At 36.7% G+C, this 22,717-nt stretch overlaps 1 protein-coding gene across 1 annotated transcript in view; it reads left to right on the top strand.

The window, feature by feature from the left end:
• Positions 1-22,717, top strand: part of ARHGAP15 (Rho GTPase activating protein 15) — a 449,292-nt gene that overhangs the window by 359,780 nt on the left and 66,795 nt on the right. The window contains exon 11 of the mRNA XM_070957014.1: positions 9,107-9,241. Within this exon, the coding sequence (XP_070813115.1) occupies positions 9,107-9,241 (135 nt within the window). The remainder of the gene's footprint in view (positions 1-9,106; positions 9,242-22,717) is intronic.

Raw genomic sequence — 22,717 nt, 5'->3', positions numbered from 1 at the left:
TATGCATGCTAATGCTATTTTTATTAAAGGTTATCGTAACAGAATCTGGCAAATATGAATGTGTTTCTATTAATGAGAACTAGAGAGGATCTTGTCTGAGACGTTTACTAAAGTTACAGTTCTGAACTGGACTCTGATTTCTTTTATCTGATTGCTGTCTTGAATTGTTGTCCTTCCTCCTCCTCCTCTTCCTCAGGCTTATTCTTTTTGTCAGGTGCCTTACACAGTTTATTTTCTGTTCACAATAGAAAAATATTGCATCTTCTCACTAGAGGTTATTCCATAAATGGATGTAACATTAGACTCAAATGCAGTTGTGCAGTGTAATCCAATGAACATAGATTTAACAAGAATCAATTTTGTGAAGTCCAGAAGTTTCACAAGTCAGTGCCAACTGACTTAAAGTTAAATATTATTAAATATCCAGTTGGATATTATTGGATATTATTGCTTTTAGGCCCCCTTATTAATTGTCCAATTACTTTGATCCTGTGAAATTGGTGTTCCACATGCTAAGTACTTCAAATCATCTTGCAAATACATCTAATAAAATAATAGGGAGAACAATAATGGAAAGGGAGAATAATCTGTTTTGGGCTTTAAGTTTTACCTTGGTTTTCAGGCATTGTCAAATTAAATCAAATATAATGATTCAGTAAATAAAATGAGTAGGCAAGAAGTATATGTCAAAGATAGATAGATAGATAGATAGATAGATAGATAGATAGATAGATAGATAGATGAGAGAGAGAGAGAGACAGGGGAGGGGAAATCATTCTAATTGAATTCAGGGGGGAAAATCAGAACGTAGTTTGGGGAAAAAACAGCTTTATGATGCAACAAGGAAATGACTGCAGGGTGGAAAAAATCTAGTTCTATTCTCTAGTAGAATTCACTAATATTTTGGGTTGTTTGCATCAACCATTGAAGTCACTGTCTATTCAATTTAATATTCATAATTTCAATGTGATGTAGCAAGCTGTCTGATAGCATATTTTTTTCCTAATGACTGCAAGAAATTATATACAGGGCTTATTATCAAGTTTTATTCTGGTTATCTCCGCTGTTCATTTTAGTCCTGTAATCCCCTTGTACAATTGATTTATTTTATTTTATTGCCTTACACCTATTTTTGTCCATCAAAGTGGTTAAGTTTCAAAGCAACATTTTAATAGGAAAATGTATAAAAAAAAAAACCACCTCTGGCCATTGAGTTTAAATCTTACAAATGTGAATAGATTACTTATTTTTTGTTCTTTCTCTTTTTGCTGTTGAATCTCAATTACAATAATTTGTTTTATCCCTGGAGGAACTTTCTGCCTGGAGTAGTTCCTGACCCATGGATCTCACACAGACACTGACTGGGATTTTGGATAAGTCTGTTAAATATTATGAAACCTGCTGTAGAATGAAAGGACTATTGACAACAGGAAAACAGAAGCTGTGTTAAAAACCCTGAAAAGAATAGGAACTGTATGTGTGTCAGGATACTAAGATTGCACTACTTTCATGCAAAGTCTATTTTAAAATTGACAAGAAGCATGGAAATATTTTTAAGTCATGGACATCAGAATAGACAAAGAGACCCTGTTCTGTCCCAACTCCCCAATTCCTTTCTTTGGAACTATCCTTCAAATATTTAAACAAAAAAGAGTTTGGGACCCAAATCTTTCAGTTGCCTTAGGTTTGGGATTTTCATTTTTTATCTGTGTTACCTTAAGTGATTTTTTTAATATTTATCCATCAATAAGAAATATATAAAATACTCAACCAGTATTGCTGACCTTTGTATGCCATCTATAAAAATACTATCCTTCAGACAGGGACTTTCAGGGTTATTTATAGCACATGTAATTATGTGAATTATTAAACTTGTATGCCATGCAATTCTCAACTACTGCTCCCCTCTTCATGTTCTGTAATTCTTTTCTTTTTCAAATAATATGGCTTCTTTTAGTGATTAGAAGCAATGAATTCAACAAGTGGAAAGCAATTCTGGAATTACAATTCCATAACATTTGGGTGGTACCAGATTAGCACATACATATGCATTTGCCATTTGTAGCAATTCTAAGTGTGGTGGCTTGTTTGTTGATTGGTTCTTTTATAGGTTGTCAGAGATCACATCAATATATATGCAACCAACCCTATATGTTTGGGATATTCTCTCTTGCACTAATACAGCATTTTCACCTAATTCTTGCACACCAAATAAGCAGCATAAATACAAGTAATAAACCTGCTCATCCTACAAACCTGTTGGGATTATTTATTTGTTTGTTTGTTTGTATTTGTAAACCACTCCAGTCAGTCAAAACTCTAAGCAATGAACAATGACGCAAGAATAAAGCCAATAAAAGCTTGTAATCCATTATCCTGTATATATTGTGTATCACTGCTAACATTGTTGTTGACTTTCTTGAGTCTCTCAGGAACTGTGGCTACTACTATGCTCCTTATATTGGAAACTGGATTTTTTTTCCAGATTGCTGATAATTCAGAATTTCTGGACAACTTTTCCTCTTGAAAGGAGTTACACTTTCTCTCACTTTCTCTTTCTGTCTTATAGATAAAATAACCAATAACAGATCCTATATATTCAATGTTCCTGGTGCAAGTATGTTGAGAGGATTTCACAGCTAGATTGAGCAATGCATAGGCATGACAGCTCCTAGCTCCCTCCAGCAGGCAATCAACTAGTAGTCTATGAAATTTGGTTCAGCTCCAGATATTGTATTTGTTCTTGCTTGGACAGTTCCACAGTCAAATTTTCGTGCAGCTCTGACTTAATATGAAAAGACTGCAAACTGCAAACCAGCATAGTAAACCGAATGTGCCCAACTGGTTTATGCTCAATTTTTGTGGTCACATCAATGCAAGCTACTGTATCTAACATTGCAGCTGTTTATAAAAATCAGTGTATCAAAATCACTGAAGATGAGAACTATGTATAGACGTGCTACATTCTTCAAATGGTGTGCAAAGAAGGTGAAGAGTGGATAACCCCATGATAGTTTGATAATAATTACCTGTGTCATTTATTCTTACTTCCATATTTCCATATATCTGTCTGCATTTTGATAATGGTGCAGTGACAATGTCTCAAGTCTAATTTGGATTGTCAGTTAAGCATGTTTCAACAAATCTTTTGAACAAGTTTGTGTATGTGTGTATGTGTCTGTGTATGTGTGTGTTCTGAATTGCTTGTGGTTTCGCTGGATAGAGTAAACTTGCTTATGTAGAGACAATGGCAGAGTTAATCTCCGATCGGGGTGATTCAATGCTATCAGTGGAATCCCTCCAAGACTAAGCACACCTCAATGTAATCTTATTTCCCTCTAACTCCAATTAAGATTTAAATTAGCAATACTGGGTTTTTCCAGCTTGCCCTCAGGTCCATGAACTGAAGTTTCAGAGAACTGCAATAAACAAAAGCTCTCCAACAGGCACTGAGCATGTGCTTTTTAGTTACAGTTATTCACTAATGTAGCCGGAAGCACCATGAAAATGGGTATTCTAGTAATGCGTGAATGCCTACATAGGCATTCCTTGCTCTTGGATCTGCATTAACATCTATTTACGTCAAAATGTTGTTAAGTAGCTGCATCAATTTTCCATTCAGTAGTCACCCATTTGACGTGATAGATGCCAACACTCCAGAGAAATTAAATACAGTGTTTGCATTATTGGAAAGAAGCATCCTAGCTCATATTCTGAAACAACCGGAACCTTGTTTCACTTTTATTGGTGACCTGGGGTGATCTGTTCTGATGGCGCCATCGCAGTAGGTAGACTAACTTTTTGGAAACTGATACTATGACCAAAGGGTGGAAGAGAACTCAATCAACTGTTAGCTACCATAGATAATCCGAACCCCACATCTTCAGAAGCAGTATTTGTCGAAGTATCAGATGGAAGATAAAATATTTACCTCCATCTCCATAATACTTTTTTGAGTCCAGAAGCAAATTAATTGTAATTGAATATTGCTGCAATTCAGATATCAGGCTAGCCTGATATCAGTGTATCTGACGTGCTTGTGATCTGTCACTTGTAGCCATATGGCCGTTTCATTGAAAAGAGAAAAGAGGCGAAGTCTTTAAAAATTAATCATTCATCATTACAGTTTTCTTGGTTGTCCTACGAAGGCTCCACAAACTATTCTTATGTGTTTAGAATTGACAAGTTATGTTACATTATCGTTTGCTGGTATTAAAAATCCAATGTGCATACAAGACATTTTCTGTTGGTATATATACTCTCTAATTGCCAAACATCCTTATTTGGATTTCATCTGATTATATGGATTGAGGCTGGCAAAATGTATATTAAGAAATCTGGGAGGGGTGTAAGGAAAAAACAACAACAACCCTCCAATCTAGTTTCTCCTGGAAGATAATTTGAGTGGTCCTAACCTACCAAGACTTAGAAGAAACAGTATGAAACCCATTATTAACAGTTTTTCCAAAATCAAACAGCCATGAATCCACAGCAACATACATCTGACAAAAAGGTATGCTATTGAAACTTGTATGCAAATAGTGGTAACCACATTAAAAAAAATGAGCTTACTTCGAAGGAATTTGCATTTGGAAAGCCTGAACAGAGGAGTATACTTACTGTACATACACATACAGTATATACATACCAAAGAATAAAAGCAGGGTGATTTGCATTAAAAAAAGGTTCCCAATAATTTACACAAGCATTTATGTAAATTACAGGAAGATGCATAGAAAGCTGCCGTATGTTACAAGATGTTGCAAATGTAAACAGTTACGAAAGTCTCTAGAAATAGATATTGAGATATCTATTTTTAAAAAAGGCAGATGGGAATATTGCCCTTCTAAAGCAGACAGAAGAATTAATGCATGTCCAGCGGGTTACTGATAAACAAAATCAGCTAGGCATTCACCTTTTGGGGTGTGTTTAGGAATACCTATGTATTTAGTCAAACATAAGAGATTTAATTATGGTCTCTTCTTCCAGAAAGAACATTTGAAAAATGATCCCTTAGGAATCAGATTAACTAGGTGAGACAATATATAAGAATATCTCCTGACTCCTAGGAAACAGTCTGTGACCTTTTATCTGTGGTTGCAGTTTCCAGAACCAAAATAGAGAGAAAGCCCTTTCAGAATCCCATACTCTAAATCTAACACACACACACACACACACACACACACAGAGAGAGAGAGAGAGAGAGAGAGAGAGAGAGAGAGAGAGAGAGAGAGAGAGAGAGAGAGAGAGAGAGAGAGAGAAGAGCAGGGAGGTCTCTAAATCACTATAACATGACATGAGATGGACTTTTCAATTGGTGGAGGGTTGTTTCCAAAAATATTCAGAAAAAAAACCCCACTGTTGTTTAGTGTTGTGGTACCTTGCTTTAGTGGAGAGACGTTTCAGCGGCAACACTTTTGAAAGGAAAAAGCACCAGAGACAGACACCCTTTCTATTAATGCTGGATAGATTTATGAACATACAACTTAAGATCAGCTGGATAATAGAATTGCTGCAAATCAGTCAATCCATTTTCCAGATCTCTGCATACCTGAATTCTCCAAGAAAGAAAATTTCCATGCTCAAATCTAGTTATCCCTACTTTGCTTCAGTCTATCTTTATGTACAGTATTTTTATTCTTTGTACCTTCCCTTCTGAGTATGGGTGAGAGTGATGAGCTATTCTCTCTCTGTGTATGTGTGTTTGTGCGTGCATGCATGCGTGCGTGCGTGTCTCTCTCTCTCTTTTTTTTTTTTCTTCTTCTTTACTACGGAGGATATACAGTAGTCCTTTTTTAGCTTTCACCAAAATTCATATTCACCATATTCACATTCTCTCTCATTCATACCCAGAAGTCTAATAATGCATTTCCTTTGCTCAAGAAGGGACCGTACATATTCCAACAATTTGTCCGTTCATCTTCCACTAATAGTAGGGGACATGAACTGGCCAACTTATGACCTAGAGCACTCTTCAACTCAAACACAAAACAATGATCCAGCATTGCTCCAAGTCAGATGTATAGTGATAGCCCTCTTTCATGGGTCCATGCTGCAAATCCTGTTATTGTTTATTATCATCATCATTCCTAATTGCACAGTGTCCTAGCAGAGACAGAAATGGAGACGGTTTTGTGCTACTGAAAAATAAGAGGGATGTATCAGCATGCTTGGGGAACTTTATGATTTAGACAAGTACATCATTCTTTTAAAAATATAAAAGGTGGCTTTCAAAACTGCCTGATAAAGATTGACTGGGTGTCAGAAACTAAGGACAGTTGTATATCATGTGAGCCAACTAAAAGAAAACAAGTGATGCTTAGTTGAGTTCCTAACAGACTAGAAAGCTGCATGAAGGAGCAGGCTTCTTAAATGAGATGATGATTTATTGAAACATTTTCGTGCAGGTGTTGCTGCAAAGAAAAAAAAAACCCTAAATATATTTGCTGGGTTAATACTATCTGCAGGTTCTCACAATTTGTCATACAGTCTCCATAGCATACGTGTGAGTTTGCATGAATGTATGCATGCATAAATTATACACCCCCTGCAACTGATTCAAGATTGACCATCCTCTCCTAAGAAGGCCACCTTTGAAGAAGTCCTATTATAGTTTATATTCAGCTTTATTGAAATGTGGCTAATGACCAAAATTTAAGGGCTATCTTGGGTGAGGAAGAAGGGGAGTTTCAATTCCTTTTAATTTGGCAGGCTTCCTTTCCTCAAACTTTTTGTTTTGTTTTGTTTTGTTTTAAGTCATTTTATTCCTTGAGGGTAAAATGACACCCTTTGCTTTCAAGATGATAATTCCTAACACTTTTCTTTGAAGATCTGGATATGCTGCAAAAAATCTGGGTAGATAATTCTGGGTAATGTCTTCAAATCAGTGTATTCCACTTTAAATGTTTCAACCAAATGTATGGGGGGTAGGTGGAGGGAGTTAAAAAAAAAAGCCAAATATATATATTTATATATATTTTCCCTGTTCTGCTCTGTTCTTAAAGGTTTCTACTTAAAGATTGGTGCCAGAGCTACAGTGCTTATATATTTTCAAAATGTGTTTTAAGCAATAAGTTGTACAACATTTTTAGAACATGTGTTAAGCTATTTCTCTAAGAATGAAGCTCTTAACAAAACATAAGCACTCTGCATGAGATCTTAGCAGCAAAGTGCTTAAAAGATAAAGTAAGAATTGGTACCATGGGAAGAACACCAGCTGTAGTGCACACAGGTCCATTATGAGAAGGATGGTAGAGGGTAGGGAGAAAATGATTTAATCAGGAGTAAAACCAATTTTATTATAAGGGCACGCAGGGGGTGTGGCACCATAGTGAGAAGGACATTTCAAAATATCTGACAGATTTCAACAATGTGAAAACCCACCCTGTTCTTTAAAGTGACAGTAAACCCCACCAGGTCTCTCCTTCTGAAGCTATTGTGAGTAGACAACTGTGTAAAACTGGCCTGCTAAGTCACTGCCTGTCTTATTTCAATGGCATGTTAAGGAAATAAATAAATAAAAGGCTAATTGTTGAAATACAATCAATCAAATTTTATCTTGAAGGATTTTTTTTTTTTTTTGCTGATTTGCCTGCTTTGTTTTTAAGCCCACTCTTTTATTAAATTTCAAGAGCCTAATTGTTTTTATGTGGATCTAAAATCTTTTTTTTTTAAAGGATACTTAAAAGAATACTTTACAGTGAATTTTTTTTAAAAAAAATAAAATGGTTCACCTAAAAAGATACATGAATGTTAATGCAGGGGGAAAAAAACCAGATCTGTGTTAATTTAAATTCCTTCTACAAAGAGAAGTAATTATTATAGTGAAAAATGTACATGGCTTTTTTAAAAAATGTTTTCCATATACAATTAATAATACTGTATTACCAATAGCTAAATAAGGCCTACTTAATTATTTATCACAATTACTGGGATTATATTTTTATTGTTCTCCAATAGTTTTATGCTGACATATTAAGTGAATAGCTCAGTAAAAACAATGCCACTTTTAAAAAGAATTCTGTCATTTTGGGGAACAGGTGATACTATAGAAAATGTTTCCTTTTAATTCAGACTGACAGGCTTTTTCACTTTTTGTGAGTTGTGTCAGGTCTGGGGTTTATTGTTGCTGTAAAATAATACCAGATGTTTCTAACAAGTATTCAAAGGAAAGCAAAGTAATAATCTCCCTATCTTTTCTATTAAAATTATTTTTTTGCCTTTCTTCTCCTTTTATATTTAAATTTCCAGCTCAGTCAAGCTTCAAAAGAAAGGATTTCTGTTGTTCAGAAAATCAGTTTTGCAAGCATGTGTGGTTTGTCTTTAGCGTGTTATCATTTTTGACAGCTTTGCATAGCTTAGGTAGGCCAACAGGGGTCTGTCTAATATTGTTGCTGGGCGAATCTTCCCCAATTTTTTTTTTTAAAAAGAAACAAACAAAAAAATATTTTTGAAGTTGGAATTAATATCTCCCCCTCCCCAAATTCCTTGATGGCATTGCATTCAGAAAAAAAGAAATGAAGGGGAAAAAAGTGTTGCCCATTATTCCCTTGTACATGGCAACAGTAACACATGTAAAGCAATAACTCATTTTGTATTCCTGTGTTTAGCATATGTCTCCTGTTGGCGCAGCAAGGCCTTTAGGCCGGTCCCTTGAGCCGGTCATCATTGGCAACTCTTAGCCCCTTGGCCTTGAAATCAAATAGCTTTGAATCATGTTGAGCCGGGATGCTAATTTTTCCTACTGATGCATTCTGGGAATAAATGTATTTGACATCCTGTGTCAATGTTCCAGTCTCTTTGTGCCTCTTATTCTTTGGGGGGTGGGTTTGTGGGGGGAAGGTTGTTTTGTTTTTGTTTTTTTCCGTTAGCTGCATTCCTACAGATGGTATTCCATTGAAAATGTTCTCTTCCGACGGGGAAAAAAATAGAAAGAAAGGAGGAGAGAGAGAGAGAAAAAAAAAAAACCATGCACAGCACCAAACCTCTAGGTGCAGAAGGCTGTTAACGGTTGCTGATGATAGTAGGCAAACATTAACATAATAATTAGTGTCTTGTAATTGTTTCATTAAAACCAGTTGTTCCATTTCTCCTCGTGTTTTCCCAGAAGAGAAGCTGAATTTGGACGACAGCCAGTGGGAGGACATCCACGTTGTCACCGGAGCACTCAAGATGTTTTTCAGAGAACTGCCTGAGCCTCTGTTCCCATACTGCTTCTTTGAACAGTTTGTGGAGGCAATAAGTAAGTACATCACATACAGTAGGAGTTAATTAAATACCTATGCGCTTTTTCTAAAGAAAACAAAAAGATTCGGATCAGAAGAGTTGCATCCAGAATACATATACATAATACATATACATATACATATACATATACATATACATATACATATACATATACATATACACATAGATACATACATACATACATACATACATACATACATATATATATATATATATAATCTCCTACGTGTTTTGCTCATAATTCAGACACCCCAAACATGACACTGTTAGGAAGGATTGATATTCATAATTTGGAATATTATACAGTATCTGCATGCCTCAGAGAAAAAAGAAATTGTGTGTATAGTAGCAATACAGTGAAAGATTTGTCTTTTGCAGTCCGAACCGTGTGTATTCATAGTGCCCATAATAGTTTATAACAACAACAACATCATCATCATCATCATCATCATCATCATCATCATCATCATCATCTATTTTATTCTTTAAACATGAAACTCAGTCAACTGAATTATTATTATTATTGTTATTATTGTTGTTGTTGTTATTATTATTATTATTATTATTATCTCTTTTATTCATTAACCATAAAACGTAGTCAACTGAACATTTAAAAATGTGTCACAAATACAATTAACTGGTGCTAATGGCTGATAACGGATTGCTGCCAGTGTCCTAGGTATCAACCAAGTATCTTCTTAAGATATATGATGTTCTGAGTAGTGCAGTTTTTTGCAGTTCCGCTCGTGTTATTGCAGGAAGCTGCAATTTCTTGATGTGTTTTGTAAAATTCTTGGACATGGTACCAAGTGCCCCAATGACAATGGGTATCACTGTTACATGTTTCATCCACAGCTGTGTAGTTTCAATGGCCAGGTCGCGATATTTCATGATTTTTTCCAGTTCCTTTTCTTCGGCTCTGGTGTCTCCTGGTACAGCGATATCAATAAACTGTATGATTCGGCTCTCAACAACTATGGTATCTGGCATGTTATGTTCCATAACAGCAGAATAGCAGGAGCATCATCATCATCATCATCATCATCATCATCATCACTATTACTATTACTATTACTATTACTATTACTATTACTATTACTATTACTATTACTATTATTGACAGCTTAGGTTTGCCATCCTGCAGTTCTATCATCAACAGCAGGTTTATTAACATCAAAAGCATTAAAAGTTTCACCTGCTGTTTTGTGTCAATCAAGCTGTTGTTAACATCACAGGCCAAGTCATTTTCTTTTTTTCCTATCAGTTTGGCAAATCTATTTCAGGGTGGCATGATTTCCCTTTCAGGACAGGTGTCCTATTTCTAAAAGATCTTTAATGTTAATGTCTTTGCCATAATTGTAACAATGGGAGAGGGGATAAATCTTATCTGGCAAAGAAACTGATTTCACTTTTGTTTTCTTTTGGAAAAAGAAAAACCCGAAAGAAGAAAAAAGAAAAGAAAAACTTGTAAGCCTAGCAGGAGCTTAATTAAAGTCCAATAGAGAAAAATCTCCAGGAAAAACAATAAAGCACTTAGGGATCTGTTCTCCGGGTGATGCGCGTGCGTAACTGCCATTACTGTTAATGAGAGTTGTTTGCGCGTGCACATCAGTCAGAAAAGATAGAACCCTTAATGTGCTGTTTAATTTGATTTTATGTTCATAAAAGTCTTTAGGTTTAACAAAAGCTCTTTACGGCCAGCATCTTGTATAACAAAACCAAATAAATCTTGCAGAATCCTTCCTTTTTTCTTTTGGCTGCTTAGAGATGCCCTGTGGTGGTTAAGTATGCAATAACCCCAATACGCTGAGGAGTGAGCCTCCTTTGGAGGCACAACTCATAGTTCCTTTCCTCTACTCTCTCCCTTTTCATCTTAAGGATGAATAGAACGCTGAAAATACTGTCTTTGGAGATTCATCTCACACATCACAATTCATGCAATTATCTCACAGGAGAACAGGGCTGAACAAATAATTGCTTTGTATGCTGGATGCGGCTTTTTGTGAGGCACCAGAATAAGGAGATCTTTGTTTGAAGCTTTCTTATTCTAGCATGCAGAAGAAATCACCTGCAATGCATCCACTTGCTTCTCTTGAAGCATTGATTCTTTCCTTCTTAAAGAAGGAAGTGTTGGCACGTATCTGATGGAGGTTCCATCACATTCAAGTGTTTTCCTGCCCCCTTGTCCTTTAACCTCCTGCTGGTGTATAGACTCTCTCAGCATCACATTGTTCTGGACTTCCTTCTTTATTATATGATTCTCTGTGCCAACCTACCTTTTTCTTTTCATCTTTAATTCAACACACACACACCCCAAAAAAACATTTAAACTACATTTAAACTATAATCCTACCTTTCATGACCTTTGTTCTCGAAGAACTTATCTTCTTCACCTAAATAGAAGTAAGGCGGTTCAGTTAGAGGTAGTTTTCAGCTGATTTTGATGAGTAAGATAGTATATAATACATTCATATTTTTGATTTTCGAATGTCGGGGGCGTATTAGAGATAACTCTTCCAAGGGTTCATATTTTCATATGACAAATTGATGTCTTTTCATTCAGCTGTTTTAAATTCCTGTTAATGTTCTGAAGGCCATTATAAAAATTTCAAGATGAGTAATTTTAAAAAAATACTTCAAAGAAAAAACATAGGGTCTGATATTTTATTGGATTTGATTTGATTCAAAAATAAAGGCAACAGAACTGGCAAATCTGTCTGTTTGCAAGTGGGAGGGATTCCTTTCATTTTATTTCTTAGTGATAAGTTTGGATAACAAAATGGATCTTTTATTATAGATCAAAATGGATATCTTTTGATTAAATTATATACATTAATATTTCTGGTAGCTCTTAATACACGTTTGCTGATAAGGACTGAATTACGGTGTTTAGTATTTGATTATTCATAAAGGATGAGATATAGAAAGAATGGAAAAAAATATTGGAGAAAGTATTACGTTACTAAAATTCTTTATACTTGTTTGGACAGAGGGGGGGAACCATCTTTTATATATCTTCTTTTTCTTTCTTTTTTCTTTTCTGTTTATTATATCTGTACTTTTCTTTGTCTTTACTTTTTATTTTTTCTTTAGTTAGCAGTAGTCTTTTATCTTTATAATCTTAAATAAAATTATTGCAAAAAAAAGAGAGAGAAGAAGAACTGGCAAATCTGTCAGTTTGCTGTTTCCAAAATATGAGTTCTTCTTAACCCATTCATGAATAAAATTTGCATTGGGAAAAGAAAATAGTTATATGAAATTTGTACACATTTGGTTTACATGTTATAGCTACATTTTCCTTATATGTGTATTATATTCCTAGTTTATGCACCCCTTGCAAATATTTTTTGTTGAATGCAAAACATGATATATACTTTCCCAACTATGCATGTTTGTTTATCGAATCACATTGCAAAATTCAGACAGATGCTGATATTATGAGGTTGGTGAGGATAAATTCATATTTTTTAAAAAAAAAAAAGAGTCCAAATTTGTTCTCCATTTTTCCACTGCAGAGAAACATGCACTGTAATTTGATAGTATGTATAAAATTACCAGTTATAATCCTCAGTATATAATAAAGATAGCTGGTATAAAACAGCCTAAGAACAACCAAACAGCTCCTAAAAACAGTGTTAGAAGAAGCTCAGGGTCTACTTAGAGATATAGTTCTATAGTGTTTTCTATACAATATCGGAAATAATATAAATATTTGCACTTAAATTGATTGTTCAGAAAATTAAAGGACATTCTTCACAGGTACCATAATAGCTTCATTTTTCCAGCTCAAAATCAGGATTCCTCTCTTGCTGTATTTGGTTAGTTTGGTGAAGGGACTCATTGTCTTTGCCTGTCATTTCAGAAATGATAAAAATATGTGTTCTACATCAGGTGTGTGTGTACATAGGTTTACTATTGGTTCATTAATCATCAAGGTTGCTGTTTGTACTTACTTATTTTATGGATGGTTTTATTGTTTTTTTATTTGTTTTAATTGCTTTAGAATTTTAGAATTGTAAGACACCCAAGAGTCACTTGGTTGAGTTAGGCAGCTATAGAAATCAATCAAACAAACAAACAAACACTAGCACTTAGACTTCTATACTCCTTCAGAGTGCTTTACAGCCCTCTCTAAGCGATTTACAGAGTCAGCCTATTGTCCCCATCAATCTGGGTCCTCATTTTACCCACCTCAGAAGGATGGAAAGCTGAGTCAACCTTGAGCCCATCAGGATTGAACTCCCGGAGTGAGCAAGTGAGTTAGTCTGCAGTACTGCATTCTAACCACTGTGTCACCACAGCTCTTATGCATGTATGCATACACACACATACTATATATCAGAATGAAGTTATCTCCTGCGTTTGTATCAAATGTGCCAGGGGTTGTATTTCTACACATACTCTTCTGACTCCATGAATATAGGGAACTAGCTGGATGCCCGTGCTTCATTACGAAACTATGTGATCGGGCGTGATAAATTGACACTTAAAGCCTGAAACGTAATGTAGAATGTATAACTCCGTAGCATCAGAGCATGTTAATATAAGCAACTGGCAGTTGGAACAGCGGGGGAGGAGTAGAATGTCCCAGCCTGCAGGCCAGATGAGTCACACGCTGGCCATGCCCACGTCTGGTTTAGCGAAGGGGTAGCATCAGAGTATGTTAATATAAGGCAACTGGCAGTTGGGACAGAGTTCCTTTCAGGTGTTGAGGGGAGTAGAACATCTAACTCCTTAGCATCAGAGCATGTGAATATAATACTGTATATGAAATACTAATGATCTGATGGTCATTTCTAAAAATCCTTTCTTAGTGAGTACGTAGAAGCCAAGAGGAACATAACATGCCAAATTTCAAGTTTGTAGGCTTTACCATTCTGGAGATTTTATGATGAGTGAGTAGTATTTGGCTTTTATATATATATCCACATCAGGTTTGAACTGGTGTAAAACTAGGGTATTTGCAATGGATTTCCTTCACAAGTTCTTATGTAGGAACTTGCATTCTGAGCTCCTTCAGCAGTTTCCAGGTTCCAAAATTGGCAGATTCAGTTTCTTGGAGTGATATATTTTAAGGGTGTAAACCATACTGGATCTTCTTCTGATTTGAAAACAACCTCTCTCCCCCAATAATTTCTCAGGAATTACATTAAAAATAAATCAAAATCTTTCCCATTTGATAGTAAAGATATTCCTTCATGAATCGTATGTCGGTGACATTAGCACATACTCAAATATATTTGATTTATATATTGTGTTTGGCTATAACAGCAAACTATGGTGTATTATTGTAGGCATGAAACCAAGTAATTCATTCCAAGCTAAGGAATATGACTTCTCCATTACCGTAAGAAGAAAGAGCAGCCTTTTCTTTTAATTAAAAAGTAACATTTGTGAAACGTCCAAGTTTTCTACATGAATAGCAATAGCAATAGCAATTAGACTTACATACCACTTCACAGTGCTTTACAGCCCTCTCTAAGCTGTTTACAGAGTCAGCTTATTGCCCCCAACAATTTAGGTCCCCATTTTACCCACCTTGGAAGAATGGAAGACTGAGTCAACCTTGAGCCTGGTGTGATTTGAACTGCCAAATTGCAGTCAGCAGAAGTAGCTTGCAGTACTGCACTCTAACCACTGCACCACCGTGGCTCATCGGGAATACTGGAGAATTGTCCCCACTCAACTAAAAACAGCAATAAAGGGAGCAATCAGAATTAAATTTCATATTCAAAAATATAGATAAATACAGTAATGAAATGCTAAGGTTTCAGTGTTACTAAAGAAACATCACTAGGTGACTCAAATCATCACCACCACCCACCCAAAAAATCCTAGGGAGAAATTAGATAGACTGTGATTTAACTAATACTGTCTCTTTGGGCTCTAGTTTTCTATTTGATTGATTGCTTTACAAACGGATTGATTGAATGAAGGATAATTCAATCACATGAGCTCTTGCCTATAGCCTGAAGTAATCTAGAAACATATTTAGCACTTATGCTTTCATTTTTCAAAACCTCTTTAATTATGGGGTGGAGCTGTGATCTTGATTCACAACCATCTTATAACAGATTTAAAGTTGAACTATAGCAAATAAAAGGACAGTCCATTCTTAGATACCCAGCTTGGCTCTACTTTGAAAAAAGTCAGCATCTCAATTTGTGAAGTTAACCCATACCATAACATCAATACAGATAGTCCTCCACTTACAACAGTTCATTTAGTGACCATTCAAAGTTACAATGGCATTGAGAAAAGTGCCTTATGATGGTTTTTCACACCTACGACCTTTGCAGCATCCCCATGGTCATGTGATCGAAATCCAGACGCTTGGCAACTGACTCATATTTATGACGGTTGCAGTGTCCTGGGATCTGACATGCAAAGTCAATGGGGAAAACTGATTCACTTAACAACCGGATTACTAACTTAACAATTTCAATGATTCACTCAACAACTGTGGCGAGAAAGGTCATAAAATGAGGCATAACTCACTCAACAAATGTCTCACTTAGCAACAAAAATTTGGGGCTCCATTGTGGTAATAAGTCAAGGACTATCTGTACTTTCCAGGTTTTCAAACGCTAGACATCTTCCTCCTCCCTCTCTCTTTTTTTTAAATGTGAGGCCCTGACTGTAATAAGTTCCTGTCTAAAGGGAATAAGAATACAAAGCTGTACATTAAAACCAATTGGAAATATAAAGAGTATTTCATAATTGCCAATGAAGCTACAGTGTACAAATAAAGATTTGTACAAATGTAATTGTCTGAGAGTCAGTTTAATATAGTGGTGAAGGCATCAGGCTGGTGACTATGAGTTCTAGTCCCACCAGACACACAAAGCCAATTTGGCGACTTTGGGCCAGTCACCCTCTCTCAAATCAAAGAAGCAGGCAAGGGCAATTACTTCAAAAATCTTGCTAAGAAAATTATAGGGACTTGTCCAAGCTGTTGCCAGAAGTCAACACTGACTTCCATATACCCAATTACCTGGTCTTTCTTTCTTTCTTTCTTTCTTTCTTTCTTTCTTTCTTTCTTTCTTTCTTTCTTTCTTTCTCTCTCTCTCTCTCTCTCTCTCTCTCTCTCTCTCTCTCTCTCTCTCTCTCTCTCTCTCTCTTTCTTTCTTTCTTTCTTTCTTTCCTAGGAATGGTACTGGATAATTTTCTATACCTGTTTAAAGACTTTTCTAATTAAATTAGAATTACTTGGAGGGGAGGCTCAACTTTTTACTTTCACATGATAGTTTAAACTAGCCATTTCTATAACAACAAATCTATCTAATCAGCAAAACCCAAAATCAATGTTTCAGGTTTTTTTTTTCCATCTCAAGCACAAAGTTCAAAAGCGGGTTCCAAGTAAAGGGTTTAAATTAATGTAGTGCATGCTACATCAGGCTATGGCTTATGCTTTGTTTTTAATAAGACCATCAGTGCTTTTTTTTAGCTTGGTTAGAAAGCAGCCTATTTAATACAGTTAACCAACTTTCTGGGGTGAGAAACCAGTATGTGGATTGTTTCAGTGCTGACTGATGTTCTGCTTTACTATTTTTACGTATCATTTTTCTTCATGTTGGTCTTCCTTTTAATTTGCTTACAGATGAAGCCATCGTATCAGGCAAAACTCAGTGTTGTGACAATAAATTGCATTAAACATCACAGACAATCATTGAATGCAATCAGAAAACCTAAATAAATTTGTGGCTATTTCTTGTCCCTTCCTCACCTTTGAAACTGCCTGGGTAAAGAATGGAATTCTGTGAATTTCTTGTTCTATTTTAGACATTCTTTCTCTGTTGATATTAAAAGCAAATGGAAATGGAAGGGGAACATCCCATTCATTTCATGCATATCGGTGACTCATCCTAGGAACAACAGCAGTGAACTAGCACAACTATTTGCAACAACTGCTAGAAAATTACTGAGAATAAGTGCTTTCTGATCATTACGTTGTGTTTATGGGCTGTTACTCTTGAACTCTACATTTCCCCCCCTACATTTTAAAGTTGTCAGCATGTCTTAATGATTGATTAAAGTTTTTATGCTTTTCTTATTTTAAAAACTACGTCATGAAGCTCATTGAGTAAATTAATAAATATTCATTTCAGGGTAGACAATCTTCAGTATCTTCTTTTCCAAAATCAGGCTTACAAATCCCTCTTCCAATAAAACCTTTGAGAAATGCCAGAATTGAAGGAGAAAAAAGTAAGATAATGTGGGTGCAGTATGAGCAGTCAAAATCCATGTGATGAAAATACAGGAACTTACAAATTGATTGCCACACTGTGCAGAATCTCTTGGAAGTTCTCCTAACATCAACCGTTTCTCTTCCTTGGCAGCAGGGGGCGCTACTTCTATCGCTGTGGCTCAACAAAACCATCAGTGAAAAATAAATGCAATTGTTATTCTGAGCTCTCTGAAGCTATTTTTTGAAGCTGTTCCTATTTTTTGAACTGGATATGAAACAGTCAATAATACATATTAAAAGAAAGAGAAGTAGAATAGCATCCAGGAATGAATCAGCATGGACAGAATGCAAAATAAATCACTGTTCTTAGGATACTATTATTGCTTGTAGTAAACTTCTTTTCTCCAATTAAATGACTTACCCAGGAACACTCACCCTTTTGTGGAGGAATTCCTTTGCGTAGCAAGGAATCCTAGAGAGTTCTATGAATTGCACATTAATTTCACACACTGTACGTATAATGCTAAACTTGATTATACTGTATAAAATGAATGTTCATCCTACAGCATGTCCATCCTTTAGAACAATGATCACTAATGTCCTAACTTGTATTCAGTGAAGGTATTGAGAATGAGATAATGAAGAAGAATTCTAATAGCAGCCAAAATATAACGGTGGGCCTATAGATTAAAAAAAAAAAATAGCCAAGGAACAAGATTTTCAATTCCAGCATCTGAATAATGTTTGAAAAAATTGTGGATCCAAAAAGCATTGGTATGCTGAAGTAGAAACAAGATTAGTTTGAATGTACTTATGTTAAAAGAAAGTTAGGTATAAGAATGAGAGAAAAATGTATTAGGAGTTGAATTTGAAGGCAAGAAAGTGTTTTAAATCACCTATCCTCTGTTTGGCAATTCCTTAAAGCAGATCCTTTTCCCAGGATTTCAGAGCTGTTCTCAGTTGCAACATGGCCCTAGAAATTTTTTAACAGAATAACAAAATTGGAAGGGACCTTGGAGGTTTTCTAGTCCAACCCTTTGCAAATGGACAAATGGGTGTCCAATCTCTTCTTTAAAACCTCCAGTGATGGATCACCCACAACTTCCAGACGCAAATTGTTCCATTGATTATCTGTATCTGATTATGAGTTATCTGTAAGCAGTGTTGGGATTCAATTTTTTTTACTACTGGTTTTGTGGGCGTGGCAGGGGAAGGATACTGTAAAATCTCTATTCCCACCCCACTCCAGGGGAAGGTTACTGCAAAATCCCCATTTCCTCCCGATCAGCTGGGACTCGGGAGGCAGAGAAAAAATGTGGGCGGGGCCAGTCAGAGGTGGTATTTACCGGTTCTCCGAACTACTCAAAATTTCCGCTACCGGTTCTCCAGAACTGATCAGAACCTACTGAATATCACCTCTGTCTGTAAGGCAACAGTGGCATGGACTAACTCTTTAAAACAATAAATAAGACTACTCAAAGAAATCTGAAAGAAATTCTAAAACATTCTAGGATTTTTTTTAAAATAAAACAGAGGTTGTGGTATTGTTGATTTTAATAAAGGGAAAAGATTTTCAAGAATCAGAGAATTAATTAACCCAGGATTAACCAATATTCATGCAAGAAGTAATGGATAGCTTTTTAGTGCCAAACAAGGACAAACAAAAATCTTTAAAATCTGAGGCCTCAGTGCTACTACCTCTGGCTCTCCAAAGGTTTGGTGTGATTGCATAAACTCCTCCAAAGTTCCTGCCAAATTCAGATTTTTAATGTGTTGGAAAGAAAATATTGAAAAGGTGGTGAGCAAGATTATGAAATTGTATTCAATCAATTTTATTTGGTTTTGTTTGTCTCCATCCTGTTCTTCTACTGAATGTGGCTCCTGAAAGATCAAAGGTGGCCTTAGCATTAAAGAGGTTGTCTGCTTCTGTTGAAAATTTCCCCATCTGACCAATTAGAATTGTGTAAATGGAATTGGGCTATACAGATTTCGGCTGCTAAATCTTCACAAATGATCATGGTTTGTATAAACCTGAATGTCCATTGAAGATATAGTAATATTTTCTTTCAATACCATATATTTTGATATCTTTGTCCTTTTTTTAGGGATCTGCTTCTATTCTTATATTGTTAGAAAAACATGTTGTTACCTGACTAAATAAGTTACCTTCTTGTTCTATTCACTGTTTTATGAAATAATCAGCCCTTGTTCATTTAGATACATTAAGTCAATGAACTGAATTGCCACTGATAAATATAGCTCGTGACTTGCTATGGAAAGAATTACTTGAATTCACGTAGTTGAATAATCCACAGTGAAACAAAACTGAAACGTATCTTTTTTTTCCTTTCCTTTGATTTTACAACCTTTTTTTTTTTTTGCCATGGTTGTGAATCATAGCAGTTGTTAATGATATAGAAGGAAAAGCTGATAAAATTATCAACAGTTGAGAAAGACACTCCAGGAAATTAATTTAGGCAATAAAGGAGTTCTCATATGGCAGGGGTATCAAACTAGATTTCTTTCAGGGTCAGATCAACATTGCAGTTCTCCTCCATGGGCTGGCCAAGGGGGGAGGGGGGATGGGATAGATGCCTCCTGCAGCACTTTGCTGGCCAAAATGGGCTATATAGGAGCCGTGAGCTGCCGCCACATGCCCCATTTTCAGCCTGAACAGCCTCCTGCAGCATTTTGCTGGCCAAAATCACAAAGTTTTAGCTGCCAGAAGCACTGTTCCTTTGCTATTTTCAGGCCAGCCCCGTGGGCCAGATTTAAGCACCACATAGGCCAGTTTTGGCTCGTGGGCCTTGAGTTTGACACTCCTGTTATATGGTATTCTGTCAACAGGAGTAATTATCAATCTATTGATGGGGCTGCCATTTTACCTTTATTTAGGAATTGAGTCAAAAGTCACCTTTTGATGAATGAAGGGGAAAGAGTCCTCCATAGGAAGCTAGAAGTTTACTGTTGCCTTCTCCCGCACTGTATGAAGAGATGTCTTTGCCATTGTGACTATAGTGATTTCCTGCCTCTGACATCTTCCTACCATGTTTCCCCGAAAATAATCAAACTTCTCGAACTCGCGATAAGGTTTTCTTTTACAGCGTGTTTCCCTGGACACAATGGCTAGGAAAGTGACAGAGCTTGAAAGGTAAGACCTGTGTCCCACTTCTCACCTGCCCCATCTGCCACCCCCAAATTGCATCCCTAAAGGGGGCAAGTGGCTAAGAGAGGGGCAGGAGCCCTGCCATGCCTGGCAAGGGGGGGTGAGAAGAGACAGCAAGGGGAACCATGTCTCGTTCCACACATCTTGCTTCTCCCACATCCCACACCCCACCTGCCACCTGTCTCGATAAAGAGACTGCAGGGAAAGAAAGCAGCCAGGCTGCTGTTGCCATTGGGGTGGGATGGGACGTGTTGGGCCATGAGACGCGCATCTTACCTTTCAAGCTCTGTTGCTTTCCTCGCCGTTGTGTCCAGGGAAACATGCTGTAAAAGAAAATCTTATCGCAAGTTCAAGAAGTTTGATTGAACTCGTGAGAAGGTTTTCTTTTACAGCGCGTTTCCCTAGACACAACACAAGGAACACGACAGAGCTGGAAAGGTAAGACGTGTGTCCCGCTTCTCACCCGCCCTATCTGCCACCCCCAAATTGCATCCCTAAAGGGGGCGGGTGGCTAAGTGAGGGGCAGGGGCACTGTCATGCCCAGCGAGGGGGGGAGAAGAAACAGCAAGGGGAGCCACGTCTCGCTCCATGCGTCTTGCTTCTCCCCCGCCACACCTGCCACCCCTCTCGATAAAGAGATGGCAGGGAAGGGAAGCAGCTGTTGCCATTGGGGTAGAGTGGGATGTTTTGGGCCGCTCGGCCAGCGCAAAGAATAGGAAGCGGAGGAGACGGCAGCAACGGGACATCCAGTCCCACAGTCGCCGCCATCTGCACCCCCAAAATAATAAGACCCCCTGATAATAAGGCCAAGACCTTATTGGGGGGGGGGGTCAAAAGAAAATAAGAACCTGTCTTATTTTTGGGGAAACATGGTACATAGTTACTGTCCAATACTTGATTTAGTGGGACAGTTGAGAAGATCCTCACATCTTGCTTGGCCCTGCTGGGGATATACCATATATTCTTGGTATTCTCTCGTGGCATTCTTTGCTCATCCTTCCTAGGAGCTCCATGATGAGGGTATGTGTGTGAATAAATAATAGCAAAGTCTAATAGAAGCCAAGTCAGCAGACTTTTCCTCTATGAAGTGTTGATGGTTACTAAAATGAGTGCCATGCAATGGAGGGGTTGAATCAAACTAAAGCTAAGAGACAAAAATGCTAACTTAGAATTTCTAATAAATACTTTTCAACATCAGAATAACCCACATCCCAAAGTGATACCAGCATAGGCAACACAAAACAGTACTGAAAAAATTAAAAGTATTAAAAATACCATTCCATGATATATCCATTAATTTAAATTAATTTAATTAATTAATAGAACGTCAGACCTAGAGTGCAGGTAAGAAAACTCTAACATTAGCAGAATTTCAGGCCTGTTGCCGAACATCCTAGGAGTTAGTAACCCCGGCACTTTGCTTCTGTTCTATCAAACCATGCCCATAATCTTTCCTCCTCTTTTTAACCCTTCAGTCCCGTTGTGCTAAAGTTTTCTGCTGCTAAAATCATGCTGTGAGATATCCAATCCCAAACCCCAGTGCCAAGAGGATCAATGATAGAATAAAGCCTCTTTTAGCAGGCTTTGCAGTTTGATTTGTTTCCATGTGTCAGAAGCTAAATTCTCATCCCCTGTAGTTTTACAAAACTGTGAAATGTTCACGTACTCCTCATTCGCAATATAGCATCAGTGTCTGTACATGTACGGTTGTAAACAAATACAGGTCTGTGAATTAAGGTAAGCATGAGCACAGCAATTGCTGTTGGGAGGGTTTTTGTACCCTGAATTTGTTTCAGGATTTCCATTTGAGTGTGCCTAACCAGAATTACCCTTCTATTAGGTATTTCAAGAGAGAGAGGGTGAATATGAGAGGGCAAAGTACATAGATTCAAGTTACTTCCATGCAAGAGCACTTTAAAAAAATGTTTTCCACCATTAGCCAGAAGTACATTTTTTAAAAAAGAGGAAAAGGAATCCTTTGAAGGTGAAAATTTAAGGGAGAATTGATAGGCACATTTCTCAAATTTATAAAACAACAATAAAAAGGGTCAGGCTTGGAATTTTCTATTTGCTTAGAAGTGTGTGCATATTTGATGGGATATTTGATGTTACCTAGT

Source organism: Pituophis catenifer, unplaced genomic scaffold (assembly GCF_029215685.1).
Source record: "Pituophis catenifer annectens isolate HBS135680 unplaced genomic scaffold, rPitCat1.0.hap2 SCAF_1, whole genome shotgun sequence".
NCBI lineage: Eukaryota > Metazoa > Chordata > Lepidosauria > Squamata > Colubridae > Pituophis > Pituophis catenifer.
Note: the sequence above shows the minus strand (reverse complement) of the source record. Positions and strands in the feature narration are given on the sequence as shown.